The 16,246-nt window shown below is 38.9% G+C and overlaps 1 protein-coding gene and 1 long non-coding RNA gene across 2 annotated transcripts in view; one reads left to right on the top strand and one right to left on the bottom strand.

Annotated features, from left to right (window-relative positions):
• Nucleotides 1-16,246, top strand: part of LOC141913912 (uncharacterized) — a 39,282-nt gene that overhangs the window by 12,894 nt on the left and 10,142 nt on the right. The window contains exons 3-5 of the mRNA XM_074805126.1: nucleotides 5,332-5,519; nucleotides 15,122-15,315; nucleotides 15,989-16,193. Of these exons, the coding sequence (XP_074661227.1) occupies nucleotides 5,332-5,519; nucleotides 15,122-15,315; nucleotides 15,989-16,193 (587 nt within the window). The remainder of the gene's footprint in view (nucleotides 1-5,331; nucleotides 5,520-15,121; nucleotides 15,316-15,988; nucleotides 16,194-16,246) is intronic.
• The window catches only part of LOC141913933 (uncharacterized), a 34,253-nt gene that overhangs the window by 10,997 nt on the left and 7,010 nt on the right, over nucleotides 1-16,246 (bottom strand). Inside the window, exon 2 of the long non-coding RNA XR_012620670.1 lies at nucleotides 1,432-1,496. This is a non-coding gene — a long non-coding RNA (uncharacterized LOC141913933). The remainder of the gene's footprint in view (nucleotides 1-1,431; nucleotides 1,497-16,246) is intronic.

The raw sequence follows: 16,246 nt of genomic DNA, 5'->3' as shown, positions 1-16,246 counted from the left end.
GCAATTACGACCGACAAAACATAGGCCCCTATACTATAATGTATGTCTTTCATATAGACACGCGAGTGATATAATTGGATGATATACAATCACAAAGGTGAAAGCCGCCTTAGAATTAGATGTTCTCAGAAATACCGGGTTATTGATATATGCCGATGCGGGTGCTTGGGAACTTTTTGATTTTCGTCGAAAAGTGGTATTTCTACCTGACTAACTTGAAATATAATAAGTAACGAGACGAGTAGTGCTGTATAGGTTAACTATTTATTTGATGCACGAGCTTTCGCTTCTAATGAATAGAAGCTTCATCACTCATTCACCTGATGAAACTTCTATTCATTAGAAGCGAAAGCTCGTGCGTCAGGTAAATAGTTAACCTATACAGTACTACTCGTCTCGTTACTTATTTTAAACCTGGTTAACACGGCTACTCTACGAATATTGAAATATAACCGAAAACACACGTTTTTACGCTTAATCGCAGCAATGAGGTTTCGATTTAAAAAAAAAAAAACTGAAAAAACAAGTTCATTTAGATAATCGAAATTCCCGCGATTCGAATTATATACGATATGGTTCATTAAAACGAAACCACGACGTTTCGACTGTCGACTAACAGGAATCACCAGGTGGAAGGACCAGAAAATAGAAGTAACATAGCATACGTTACTTCTTCAAGCCATGTTACTTCTGTTTCTGATCGAGCCACCTGATGATCGAATAATTCGAGCTAGAAGTACTTGTCGAAATTTCAACTTTATCCTGATTAGCCATCTTCGGGAAAATACCAAACAAGGCTATACTATATAAGGAAACGTCATTTTGGACTATTTTCAAGATGATGTGGAGAAGAATCCCGCAATAATAACGACTATATCCTCTAACGTTGAATAAACTACTAGCTTCAGTTATATTTTTGGACTGTTTTTCCGTTATTATTGTGGAACTCTCTCCACGTCGCTTCAACACGAATGAAGTGATTTTCAAGATGAGTGCGGGATTCTACATCATTATACCTCCGATTCATAATCCTTTCGATCTCCATTGGAAAATCTGGTGATTTTGAGGCATTCCCGGTAAAATAGGCGAAATTCCAATTTCGGAGACTCGGAGCCTGGACTATTAACAACACGATTAGTATCTCGACGAAGATGAGAACTCAGTAAATCGGTTAAAAACACGGCAAACAAAAGAACGTCGTATGTCAAGGCCTAAGGTAATTCGAGTACACACTAGATTGCATTCCGCTTCGGTTCTAACGTTTAATTTCCTTACGGGTTGAACCGCGTTTTTGTTTACCCATCCACTCAACGGCGCCTGTTAGGGCTACTGGTTACGCAAATATTTTCGAAGTTAAACGCCGTCGTTCTGTTCTAATCGCAGGCGGCTTTTAATAAATAATCGAGTCGAAAATGAAATATCGCGCCTTACCCGTTCGTCGATTTGATTGATTTCGAAGTGCATACGAGCATAGTACTACTATCGCGCGTAGAGGGCTGAAAGAAGAGGAATATAAATTTGTGTAAGGCAAAAAATAGGCAAAACAGGTAAAAATAGGCAAAAACAGGCAAAAATAGGGTGGAAATTGATTTAGACTGGTCGTTGTAAATGTACCGTACGTGAGTATACGTATAAAAACCAGCAACACTAATGAAATGATAAAAAATAAAATGAGTTTCACTGGCGATTTGGGAGGATTTTATTCTATCCATCTGCAGAGATTTGTTTAAGATATAGATTTTGAATAGGAAAACATATTTTAGGCCTATCTTCATTATTTCGTCGATGTCGTACGGTTCTTTATAATAAGCGAAATTATAGCGTTTCCGAGCGAGTTAATATCGAACGTTTTAAAACGGGTTTCTGAGTCTGGTAAAATAAAAGAAATTACGATCGAGTGGATATCTGATCATTGAAGAATAAAAGCGCGAAGGAGCAGGTATAATTTAAACTTGTTTTCTTGGGGGGGGGGGGGGGGGGCGGGGATAAATCTAAGTCAAGTATCGGGTTTCAAGACGCGTTTCCGAAATTGTTAATTGGCCTTTCTGATTAAGAAAACGTGACACCTTTTTACGTCTAGCGTTCTGAGGACATGATAGTACAAATTTTTTTTTCGAGTTTGCCTATATTCCCCCGGTAAAACTATTTTTTACAGCGAAAACCAGTTTATTCAGACTCGGCTAACTCGGAGGAAACCTCGAAAGTCTCAACTTTTTCAACAAACATCTCTCAATATGTCCCCGAGATTTTTCTACACAATATAGTTTAAATTCCTTTACCGTAATACTCTATTTTCAATATTTTGTTTTTTTTATATATAAATCGGTTATATGTTAAATTTCCGCATTTAGTCCTAATATTCTTATATCTGTGTATACAGTTAATTCATAATCACTCCGAATTCATACATTGAAATGAAAAAAAAATTCTTTGAGAGAATTTAAGATTTTCAAACCCGAAATTCACCGAACATTGGACTTATAAATTAGACTTATAAATTCCTTTGCTTATTCACCCGAAGACGCTTAACCCAATACGCTATCAGCGACAGCTTGTTATTTCGAACAGCGAATAACTGAACCGGCTCGAGTTTCGAGTTTATTGATTTGACTCCTGCGGTTAAACGCGGCCCTCTAATACTTCTCCTCTACGAGTTTATTCCAACTCGGATTGACTTGTCAAATAAGGATCGACGCGCCTTCAAACAGCGATCGTTTAAAAACACTTACGGCTCCACACGATACATATTTTAAACGCGACCCCTCTAATACATCTCCACTCAGGAGTTTATTCAAACTCAGATTGACTTCTCAAATAAGGATCGGTGCGCTTTCAAACAGCGATCGTTCAAACTTCACTTAGGGCTCCGCACGAGACATATTTTAAAAGCAGCCCCTCTATTGCATCTCCACTCCGGAGTTTATTCAAACGCGGGTTGATTTATCAAATGAAGATCAGCCCACTTTCAAAAGCGCACGTATAAACTTTCGTGCATTCGATGGATGAAGACTGCTTTTTTGTATTGATCCGTAATAGTTTAATCCGGGGGATTTCATTCCGCAGCAAAATCTATACGAATTTTTATCTTTATCGATTCGCGTTGAGATATTTATTTACTGGTCTCAAAATGTAATAATCGTTTGGAACGCCGTTCGACTCAAGATTTTCAATTTCGAGTAGCTTCGTCGTGCGTACAGTTTACGTTGATGGCTTCAGACAATGTATCGGATGGCGCTCAGATCCTCGAAATCAACGGATCGAACTTGACAACAACCACCACTGAGAAGGCGGGGTTTAGACCTAATCCGCGGTGTAAATACATCCATCACGCCGATTACAAACCGTTTCACGTGAATCTGTATCTACAGATCACAAATTACGTCATTATCAGCATTTCTACCGTCGGTTTCGGCTCAAATTTACTGTCTTTTATCATTCTCAGTAAAGAACGTTCAAACAACACCAGTATATTCTATTTGAGGTGTTTGGCTGTTGCGGACATGTTTATTTGTTTGTCCTATATCATCTTTGACTTTCAGTATCGGCTCTACAGTCACACACTGTTACTGGACATGATCGCTGAAATAAACCACGCTATGAAGCGCATGTATTTATACACCCAAAACATTCAATTTATGTTTTCAAGTATCAGTGATCTGATAACATTGTTAATAGCTATAGACAGATATATCGTTGTTTGTTGGCCTCTGAAAGCTGTTACAATACAGCATGAAGAAAAGTTACGTCTTCGTCACATTTACTGTAGTCATTTCGGTCAGTATTCAGTGCCCGAATTTTTTCCAGTATTATACTCGTCGTTCCATCAATCCGTGCACTGGACACGAGAGATGGACTCAAAAGTTTACTTCATTTGGTAAAAGCATTTATTTGAGATATTATGGAGTTTTTGTCCGCGCACCTCTATTCATCGTTATCCCGACAGTGATAGTGGTTCTAATAACTATCCGATTGATTTTCACGTTGAGACGCGCAGGAGCAGCGAGAAAAACCATGTCTACAAATAATCAAACTTCTAACAGCAACAGCAACAGCAGCGGTGACCGTAGTTTAACTCTGTCGTTAATTCTGATTTCATGTTTCTATTTACTGAAAAAAGCTTTTCATCTCAGAGCTTCGATCCAAAATCTAATTCTTACTTTCAACGGAAAACTCGGTAAAGGCTCTTCGGGCGAAATGTTGAACCAAATTCGAAACATAGTCAGAATGATCGTAGCGTCTTGTAATTTCGTCATTTATTGCGCTCCGAGGCGTCGCTTTCGAAATCAACTGAAAGCGACGTTTTCGATTACGAAGAGAAACAACGATTGATAAAACTTGAATAAAGCTTCGACAAGACTCCCGGGAAGGTTGGTACTACGCCGGAAGCAATTCCCTTTTTTCAACAAATATCTCTTAAAACATGTCCCCAGGATCTTTCTACACATATCGATTTTGTATTATTTAGGATTTCTTTTCAGGGTTTCAGTTTATACTAGTTTTCTTAGTTAAATGCAATTTTGGGGGTTGGAGTTTATTCCGAGTTACAAACTCGGAATAAACCTCCAAAAAATCACTTTTAATTGAGAAAACTAGTCTATTCCGAGTTACAAACTCGAAATTAACCTCAAAAATCACATTTAACTGAGAAAACTAGTTTATTCCGAGTTACAAACTCGGAATTAACCCCGAAATTTTTTTCAAATAGATATGTCCCCAGGACGCATCCGTAGAAACTGACAGTAGTTTGCCTTTATCTTATATAATATTAGTGTATGTTTATTCCTTCGTCCGATATATAATTTTCTTCTATAATTTATACAATGTGTAGTTACAATCGTCAAAACAAGAGATATTGTTTAAAAATGCAACCAAAATGTAACTGGAAATGAATACCGTGCACTTTTTATTTGATTGTCAAGAATATACAACTGTAAGATCACCAGTGCTTAACACAATTTTTTCAAGACCTAGTCAATATAAACTGATAACCCTTTTCGCCTCCTCAAAAAAATCTGGTCTAATTTTGCGATTCCTGAAAGAAGCCTTTAAACCTCCATGGTTTATGCCCCTGAATTATTGAATTATTCACCGTTATTTCTCTATGTATTGCCACTATATTACTGTGTCGAATGATAGTCGTATACTGGACCATGTACAATGTTACAATAAGATGAACTGAATATCAGCACACTTTCAAAAAGTGATCATCCTCGGACTCCGCATCGAATAAATTGATACACGCATTGATGCCAACGAAAGACCGAATACGATTTCGGTGCTGACTGCACGTTTCACCTGTAAATTATTAACTGCTGTTTTCTGATTTTTCAGTCGACCCGTTCTTGGATTTGGAGGAGAAACAACTGCGGGCCGAAGCTAGTAAACTGCACGCCGAGGTGGCCAAGATAAGCGCTGAATTGGCGCAGGCGTTGAAATTCTCGGCGGAGACAGAGACGAGCGCGACCGAGGCGGCCGAAGCGGCCGTCAAAGCGGCCCAGGAAGCCAACAGAATACAGCAGGTTCGTAAAGTATTTAGAAAAAAAAATGATTGCCAAACTCTCGGAGTCAAAACGCTGAATTGTTAGAGAATACGGGAGGATGATAACATGTTGAGGTTAAATGATTTGATTACATCAAATAAGTAATTATTATAATTACTTGCTCGGTTAATTACTTAGGTATGCAGTATTCGGACATGTCGACTTGGTATAACAGTTTCAGCAGACTTTGTCCAGGAAAAGTAACTGGTAAATTTCTATACCGAGTTGGTATCGAATACTGAATAAGAGTTTGTGAAATACAGTAGACTCTGTCTCTTACTGCAGTAAAGTCCAGCGTTGAAAAATTCAGACTCGAGTTGGGGTCAAATATTGAGTAAGAGTTTGTGAAATACAATAGACTCTGTCTCTTACTGCGGTAAAGTCCAGCGTTAAAAAATTCAAACTCGAGTTGGGGTCAAATATTGAGTAAGTGTTTGTGAAATACAGTAGACTCTGTCTCTTAGAGCGGTAAAGTTGTGACTGGTAAAATTCTACTGTATAATCGGTAAGAAAACTGATGACAGAAATGCATAAGATTCTGTGTCTCGTTCGGAGCAAACAATATATGAAACATTTCATGGATGAATACTGCTTTTTGTATTGACCCCTATAGTTAACATAGATCCTGGGGGATTTTTTTCCGCAGCAAAATCTATACGCGTGGCTTTTTTCTTTATCGATTCGGGTTAAGATAATTATTCAACTCCAGAACTGCGCGATTTCAATTTCAAGCAGTTTCGTTGTGCTTTAAGTTTGCATGGATGGCCGCTGCAAATATATCAGTTGCTGGCGCTCGGTTTCTCGGCCTCAACGGAACTGACCTGACAATCACCACTGGCGAGGCAGGATTTAGACCTCATCCGCGGTGAAAATACATCCATCACGCCGATTACAAACAGGAAAATCGCTAATAACTTGAGATATTGCTGGATCTTTGTACAACGATAGACATGGAAGTTTAAACTGATTTTGTCTCTATCTACAAGCAGTGACTGTTCGGAGTGCCGACTGAAATGCAGGCTTCAGAAAATGTATCGGTTGGCGCTCAGTTTCTCGACCTCAACGGATCGGACCTGACAACAACCACCGAGAAGGCGGGGTTTAAACCTCATCCGCGGTGTAAATACATCCATCACGCCGATTACAAACCGTTTCACGTGAATCTGTATCTACAGATTACGACTTACGTCATTTTCAGCATAGCCATCTGGGGTTTCGGTACAAATTTACTGTCTTTCATTATTCTCAGCAAAGAACGTTCAAACAACACCAGTATACTCTATTTGAGATGTTTAGCAATTGCGGACATGTTTATTTGTTTGTCTTATATATCATTTGACTTTCAGTATCATCTCTACAGTCACACATTGTTACTGGACATGACTGCTGAAATAAACCACGCTATGAAGCGCATGTATTCATACACTCAATTCATTCGACTTTTTTATTCAGGTATCAGTGATCTGATAACATTGTTGATAGCTATAGACAGATATATCGTTGTTTGTTGGCCTCTAAAAGCTGTTAGTGTCATAAGTATGAAAAGAAGTTATATCTACATCACTTTAGTCTTGGTCATTTCAGTTTGTGATCAGACTAGGAATTATTATAAATATCATACCCGTCGATCTATTAATCCGTGCACCGGACACGAGAGATGGACTCAGAGGTTGACTCCATTTGCTAAAAGCATTTATTTGAAATATTATGATGGTTTTTTCCGCGCTCCGACATTTACTATAATCCCGACAGTGATAGTGGTTCTAATAACTATCCGATTGATTTTCACGTTGAGACGCGCAGGAGCAGCGAGAAAAACCATGTCTACAAATAATCAAACTTCTAACTGCAGCAGCAGCAGCAGTTGCAGCAGCAGTGACCGTAGTTTAACTCTGACGTTAATTCTCATTTCATGTTTCTATTTACTGAAGAAAACCTTTAATCTCAGAGCATCGATTCAAAATCTAATTCTTACTCTCAACGGAAAACTTGGTAAAGGCTCATTACCAAGAATAATCACCCAAATTCAAAATATAATCAGAATGATCGTAGCGTCTTGTAATTTCGTCATTAATTGCGCTTCGAGGCGTCGCTTTCGAAATCAACTGAAAGCGATTATTACGATGTCGAAGAAAAACAATGATTAATGAAATTTAATTTAAACTTCCGACAAGACTCCCGAGCTGTTGATACTGCACCGGAACGGTTCCCTATTACCCGACGTTTTTGATTATGAAGTCAGTTTCGCAAACACTTTGTACAACCATAAAGAAAAAAATTAAGAATTATCGATTAACTCCTAATATTGAAATTTACGTTAGTTTCCTATTCTAGTAAACCAGTGGTAATCACCTAATTCTAAGTCACCGTTACACAATTATATCATTAGTTATTACCAGACATCGTCACAGTATTTCTCAAACTCCCAAGAACATCAGATCCGCCTTTCTAAATATTAGTAAAACACGTGAATACGATTCGTAGAAAATATTCTAGGCAATGGCAGGATGCATTTTCAGGATTTATTTCACCAGAAAATATGCAACATTTTTTCTGATTCCAATAGTTCAAATATCAATAAATTTTGCAATTTCGGTTTCCATAGACGAGTGGTAGTCTAATGTTAATTAACTCGATAAACCCACAGTAAGAACAAAACAAGCGATGAGTTTCAACTCAAATATACAAACAATTTTCAAAATACTTCAATATACTTAAGAGATTTTACAACGAGTTTTGCAAAGCTTATTGTCATTCAGAAAATACATAGTCTTGGGTTTTCCGAATCGAAATATTTGATTTTGAAAAATTATGCTCGCTAGTAAGCTTAGAAGCAGCATTCGTAATATCTACCTCAATAGCCTTTTATCTGTACTCTATCAGTCATCAGTTATCTTTGTTATTGCTGTAAAGTTGAGACTGAACAAATTCTTGTGTTGGCGTCAAATACTGAGAAAGAATTTGTGAAATACAGTACAGCTCTGTTTTTGACTTGGTTCAGTTTGGACACGTTAAGTCCAACTAGGTCCGGGCTGAAAACATACACTACGCAGTCGAAAGTTGAAACTTCCCTTCGTGAGATTTTACTATACATCTCGCATATATCATTCTATAGCAAGTTGTAAGCTCAGATTCTTTTTTCATCGTCGATTCGGATCTAGATATCGCCTACTTTCTGAATGTAATGATCGGGTAGACGTTAGCTGCACCGAAATTGCAGGTTTATCATATTCGCTGTCGGTCGTCTAAGAGCTAAGAGCTCTGGTACATCGAGTTCTAGTCTCTCAGCGTCAGCGCGCATTGGACACCGTTCTATCTGGTGGTTTTACGTCCGTTTATATCGAACGTAGATTTTTGCAGCCGGAAAATCGCTAATAACTTGAGATATTGCTGGATCTTTGTAAAATGATAGACATGGAAGTTAAAACCGATTTTGTCTCTATCTACAAGAGGTGACGTGTTCGGAGTGACGACTGAGATGCAGGCTTCAGAAAATGTATCGGTTGTCGCTCAGTTTCTCGACCTCAACGGATCGGACCTGACAACCACCGCCACTGAGAGGGCGGGTTTTAAACCTCATCCGCGGTGTAAATACATCCATCACGACGATTACAAACCATTTCACGTGAATCTGTATCTACAGATTACGACTTACGTCATTTTCAGCATTTCCGTCTTCGGTTTCGGTACAAATTTACTGTGTTTTATCATTCTCAGTAAAGAACGTTCAAACAACACCAGTATATTCTATTTGAGATGTTTGGCTGTTGCGGACATGTTTATTTGTTTGTCTTATGTCGTATTTGACTTTCAGTATCGGCTCTACAGTCATACAATGTTACTGGACATGACTGCTGAAATGATCCACTCTATGAAGCGCATGTATTCATACACTCAATTCATTCGACTTTTGTTTTCAAGTATCAGTGATATGATAACATTGTTGATAGCTATAGACAGATATATCGTTGTTTGTTGGCCTCTGAAAAGTTTCAGAATTATTGGTATGAAAAGAAGTTATATCTGCATCACTTCTGTTTTGATCATTTCAGTTTGCGATCAGATGAGAAATTATTTCAAATATGTTACTCGTCAATCTATCAATCCGTGCACTGGACACGAGAGATGGACTCAGAGGTTGACTCCATTTGCTAAAAACGTATATTTGAAATATTATGAAGTGTTTGCCCGCGCTCTAGTTGTAACTACACTCCCGACAGTGATCGTGGTTCTAATAACTATCCGATTGATTTTCACGTTGAGGCGCGCAGGAGCAGCGAGAAAAACCATGTCTACAAATAATCAAACCTCTAACAGCAGCAGCAGCAGCAGTGACCGTAGTTTAACTCTGACGTTAGTTCTCATCTCGTGTTTATTATTGATGAAGAAAGCTTTTGATCTCAGATCATCGATCCAAAATCTAATTCTTACTCTCAACGGAAAACTTGGTAAAGGCTCAGTATCAACAATAATAAACCAGATCCAAAATATAGTCAAAATGATCGTAGCGTCTTGTAATTTCGTCATTTATTGCGCTTCGAGGCGTCGCTTTCGAAATCAACTGAAAGCGATGATTTCGATTACGAAGAGAAAATATGATTTAAAAAACTGAAATGAAGCTTCGACAAGTCGCCCGATCATTGATACTGAACCTGAATGGTTCCCCGTAGCCCAAAGATTCTGATGCTCGTAAACAATTTGAGTAATCAAAGATCAGTCCTGTTGTTCTCTACCGCTAAAGATTATCACAAATCTAATCATTTCTTTTCAAGGATCGAATCAATTTCAGCTGCCAGCGGATTATCATTAAATTCTGAAGCTATTTCTTTAGAGTTTTCCGCTTGTAGTAAACAGTTTTTGAACTTTGAAATAACCTGAATTAGTCCATCCCGTGGCCAATTGAATAACTACAGAGTTGAACTATAGTGGGCTAGGGACAACATGCCCACTTCTAGTTCAACGCCACCTAGTGAAAAAATATCGGCAAATACGAGTGACTGCTTTGCGATAGTATGATAAGCCACAACTTCACCAAGAAAATCAATGTATGATGTACACGTTTGGTCAAACATCTAGAAAGAGTTTGTGAAGTGCGGTCGGCTCTGTCTTTAACGTGGTCCAGTCGGGACTCGTAAAGTCCAACCGGGTCGGGCAGGAGATACACATTGTGCATTCGATATTGGCACCTATTTTGTGCATTTACCAAGTGTAACTATATTTCGCAGATATTAATCTACCGCGCGCAAGATATATGCGCATGGTTTTTTTTTTCACTGTCGATTCAGATCTAGCTATATCCAATATCTGAATGTAATATATGGGTAGAGGTTCGCTACACTGAAATTGCAGGTATATATTCTTCACATTCGAATGTCAACCCGAGAACTGCTGTACATCGACTCCTGGTCTCAGCGTCAGCGCACATTTGACTCTGTTCAGTCAAATCACTAATAACTTGAGATGTCGTTGGTTCTTTGTACAACGATAGATTAGGAAGCTCAAATCGATTGTTTCTATTACCAATCAGTGACTTGCGCTGTGTACAGACTGAAATGATGGCTTCAGAAAATATATCGGTTGGCACTCATCAGTATCTCGACCTCAACGGATCGGACCCGACAACCACCACTGAGAAGGCGGGGTTTAAACCTCATCCGCGGTGTAAATACATCCATCACTCGGATTACAGGCCGTTTCACGTGAATCTGTATCTACAGATCACGACGCATGTAATTTTCAGCATTGCCATTTTCGGTTTCGGTACAAATTTACTGTCCTTTATCATTCTCAGTAAAGAACGTTCAAACAACACCAGTATATTCTATTTGAGATGTTTGGCTGTTGCGGACATGTTTATTTGTTTGTCTTATGTCGTATTTGATTTTCAATATTGGCTCTACAGTCACACGCTGTTACTGGACATGACCGCTAAAATAAACCACGTCATGAAGCGCATGTATTCATACATGCAGCATATTTGCATTTTGTTTTCTGCAATCAGTGATCTGATAACATTGTTAATAGCTATAGACAGATATATCGTTGTTTGTTGGCCTCTGAAAGCTGTTAGTGTCATTAGCTTAAAGAAAAGCTACATCTTTATTACTTTGGTTGTAGTCATTTCGCTCACTGATCAGTCTAAGAATTCATTCTTGTTTTATACGCGTCGTTCCATTAATCCGTGCACCGGACACGAGAGATGGACTCAGAAATTGACTTCATTTGCGCAAAATAGATACGTAAGATACTACAACATTTTTGTCCGCGCTCCTCTATTTACTATAATCCCCACTGTGATAGTGGTTCTGATAACTATTCGATTGATTTTCACGTTGAGACGCGCAGGAGCAGCGAGAAAAACCATGTCTACAAATAATCAAACTTCTAACAGCAGCAGCAGCAGCAGCAGCAGTGACCGTAGTTTAACTCTGACGTTAGTTCTCATTTCATGTTTCTATTTACTGAAAAAATCTTTTGAATTCAGGGCATCGATCCAAAATCTAATTCTAACTCTCAACGGAAAACTTGGCCGAGGCTCCTCTTACGCAATAATGAACCAAATTCGAAATATAGTCAAAATGATCGTAGCGTCTTGTAATTTCGTCATCTATTGCGTTTCGAGGCGTCGCTTTCGAAATCGACTGAAAGCGATGTTTTCGATTATGAAGATTAACTATGCGGTTGATAAAGCTTAGAGCAAGTTTCGACATGACCCCAATGTTGTTGATACTGAATCAGAATGATCTGAACGCGCGGATGGAACGCGTTCCCCGGGGGACTGTGCCAAACTACACCTCAACTAAAAAACCGGCTGTTTATTCCTAAAAATACACTTCGGAACTATGGTAACACTTCTTGTTGAGGTCAGGATGCATTATCAGGGAATTTATAATAAATAGATTGATACATTTTTTCGGGTCGTTGACCTGTCCTTTGATTCCGATAGTCGGAATATCTACCCATTTAACCATCATGTCTATCATTTTTCAGGAAATAAATAATATTGGGGGTTTTCACGTCGAAAATGCGGATTTTGATAAGATAGAGCCCGACTGATTTAAAATGAACCTATGAACTTTATCAAGCAAGCATAAAAAGGTTTTTGGTATTTTTTCCCTCTATTTTATAACTCTAACTGTCCATCAGTCATCTCTGTCTCTTACTGCGGTAAAGTTGAGAGTGGTAAAATTCTACCCCGAGTTGGTGTCAAATACCGAGTAACAGTTTGTGAAATACAGTAGACACTGTCTCTTACTGCGGTAAAGTTTAGACTGGTTAAATTCTACCCCGAGTTGGCGTCAAATACCGAGTAAGGTTTTATGAAATACGGCAGACTCTGTCTTTGACTTGGTTCAGTTGGGACATGTTGAGTCCAACAAGATCGGCAAAAAACGTACACCACAATGGTTGAAACCAACTTCGTTCATTGATCAGTATATAGTTTCCTATATATTTCGCAGATATCATTCAGCGGTAACATCAACGCGCATCATTTTTCTCATCCTCGATTCGAATCCGTTATTTTACTAGTTTATTTATGTAATGGTAGGGTAGAGTTTCGCTACACCGAAATTACAGGTTTACCTACGCCGTTTGGTGTAACCCGGAGAACTGGTGTATTCTAACTTCTAGTCTCCTCAGCGTCAGCTCCTACGTGAGTCTGCTCAGTTCGGTCGTTTTTCATCAGTTTATATCATAAACGATTCTTGGTGCGGAAAATAACTCGAGATGTCGTTGGTGTTTTGAACAACGATACGTTCAAAAGTTTAAACTGATTGTTTTTCAAACGGTAAACAGTGACTGCGTGCTGTGGCGTACTGAAATGATGGCTTTAGAAAATGTATCGGTTGGCGCTGAGTTTCTCGACCTCAACGGATCGAACCCGACAACCAGCACCACTGAGAAGGCGGGGTTTAAACCTCATCCGCGGTGTAAATACATCCATCACGCCGATTACAAACCGTTTCACGTGAATCTGTATCTACAGATTACAACGCACGTTATTTTCGGAATCGCCATTTTCGGTTTCAGTACAAATTTACTGTCTTTTTCCATTCTCAGCAAAGAACGTTCATTCAACACCAGTATATTCTATTTGAGGTGTTTAGCTGTTGCGGACATGTTTATTTGTTTGTCTTATGTCGTATTTGATTATCAGTATTGGCTCTACAGTCACACGCTGTTACTGGACATGACTGTTGAAATAAACCACGTTATGAAGCGCATGTATTCATACACTCAATTCATTCGACTTTTATTTTCAAGTTTCAGTGATCTGATAACATTGTTAATAGCTATAGACAGATATATCGTCGTTTGTTGGCCTCTGAAAGCTATAGGAATCGTAAGCCTGAAGAAAAGTTATTTCATCATCATTTTCGTTTCGGTCATTTCAGTTTGTGATCAGGTGAAAAATAATTTTAAGTTTAAAGCTACCAATTATACCCGTAATCCGTGCACCGGACACGAGCGATGGACTCAAAAATTGACGCCATTTGCTAAAAACATATATTTGAGATATTACGAAGTGTTTTTCCGCGCTCCTTTATTTACTATACTCCCGACAGTGATAGTGGTTTTAATAACTATCCGATTGATTTTCACGTTGAGACGCGCAGGAGCAGCGAGAAAAACCATGTCTACATCTAATCAACCTGCTAGCAGCAGCAGCAGCAGCAGCAGCAGTGACCGTAGTTTAACTCTGACATTAGTTCTCATTTCATGTTTCTACTTGCTGAAAAAGGCTTTTGATCTCAGAGCATCGATCCAAAATCTGATTCTTGCTCTCAACGGAAAACTTGGTAAAGGCTCTTTGGCCACCATGATTATCGCCTTTCAGAACATAATTAGAATGATTGTAGCGTCTTGTAATTTCATTATTTATTGCCCCTTCGAGGCGTCGCTTTAGAAAGCAATTGAAAGCGATGTTTCCATTATGAAAATATAAAATCCTATGATTGATAAAACTATACGAAAATTCATATGACATGACCACAACATTGTTGATGTTGAAACTGGGCCCGTGATAAAGCTGAAAAGTTGCAACGACTACACTGCAAAGATCACTCGCACTACAGGTTGAAGTTTGGCATATAGCTTCAGTGTATGTGGGCGATACCCACGCCTTTCGTCTTACAGTGGAGTATAGCGTTGGCGTTTTGAATCATATAAAAACATACCGATGTCAACACTAATACTGTAAAATCCGACAATAGGGAAAAAGAATGGGGTCCGAAAGGTTTCTTGCAGTAGAAAATATATTTCAACGATCCCGCTATATTCTAATAGTGATCTTCAGTGATAATATGTTGACACTAATTTGACAAGAATTTTCCAATAACTAGATCTACTATAATGAATATTAAGCGTTTTGCGCATTCCGTTCGATATAATAACAACGTTTCAAATTAGATTTTCATGTTATACGATAATAAAAATCCCAAAGCGATGCAGCTCAGTTTGTGTTGTTTAAAATGAAGATTAAACCGTCGATTGGGCGGCGGTTCGACCGTAAAGAGGGAATAAGGAGAGACAATACGGAAATCGAAGCTAAAAGATATCTGTTCCCCGCGATATTTCAGGAACTGGAAGCGAAACGTCGAGCCGAGGAGAAAGAGGCGAAAGCGCTACAACGCGAGAAAGAGCTCGAACTGGAGAAACTCAGAGCGGAAAAACGCCGCGCCGAGGAGGAGAAGAAACGATTGGAAAAAGAACGAAAACTGCGCCAGAAAATGACCGGCAGGACTCCCGTGTGGGAGGCGTGGCTTCCTCAAGTGTAAGTTGTCAATCATAGCAATTATATGCATCATTGGATATAAGTTGTATGACCACATTCGAAAAGATGAAATCATTGATTTCATCTAGAATGGGCTCGTCATTGGTAACTTATCGTAGTGCTGAATCATTCATGTTATTGAGAATAAGACTTTAGCCTCTGTATTTTTTAAGAATGGCAATGTCGTCAATTGTAACAACTCGTATTTCAACCGAATATTCACTGAAATCATCAAGGATAAGGCTGTGGTCAGTAACTAATCATAATTTCAATGAATCGTTGAAGTTATCGAGAATGGCAAGGTCGTCATTATAGCAACTAATCATAATTTCTTACTAGATGTGAGAACGTATTGAGAATGAGAAGGTCATCATTAGTAACTAGTCATAATTTTTACCGAATCGTTGAAATTATTGAGAACGAGAAGGCCGTCATAAGTAACTAATCATAATTTTACTGAATCATTGATGTTACTAAGAATGAGGCGGCCTTCTTTCGTGACTAATTATAATTTCACTGAATCGTTGAAGTTGTTACTCAAAAGATGGGCAGTTTTGTATTTCAGACATGTTCTCGTATTACTGGGTATCAATTTCAAATAAAGACCTCTTTTGATTGAGTTCAAAAAACTTATTCGGTATCGAGTGCCAATGTGTCCCGTTCTATCGCGCAGGATTCACGTGCCACAGGGCGACTTCGACAACGGCATCGGCTGCTTGATCCGGGCTCGAGGCGGCGGCGCGCTGAACCCGACCGTCGACATCCAGTGCCAGGTGCTCCGACAAACCGACACGAACTTCGTTTACAACACGAACGAAGAGCTGGTCAGCAACATCATCCGATTGAAGAGGAAAAACAGCGACGAGGAAAACGAAAAGGTAACTCGCCGATTTAGAGGCCGAAAGCTGAGATGCTTCAGCGTTGTATATGG

This window comes from Tubulanus polymorphus, chromosome 12 (assembly GCF_964204645.1).
Source record: "Tubulanus polymorphus chromosome 12, tnTubPoly1.2, whole genome shotgun sequence".
Lineage (NCBI taxonomy): Eukaryota > Metazoa > Nemertea > Palaeonemertea > Tubulaniformes > Tubulanidae > Tubulanus > Tubulanus polymorphus.
The sequence above is the reverse complement of the archived record's forward strand: the minus strand, read 5'-3'. Positions and strand labels throughout refer to the sequence as shown.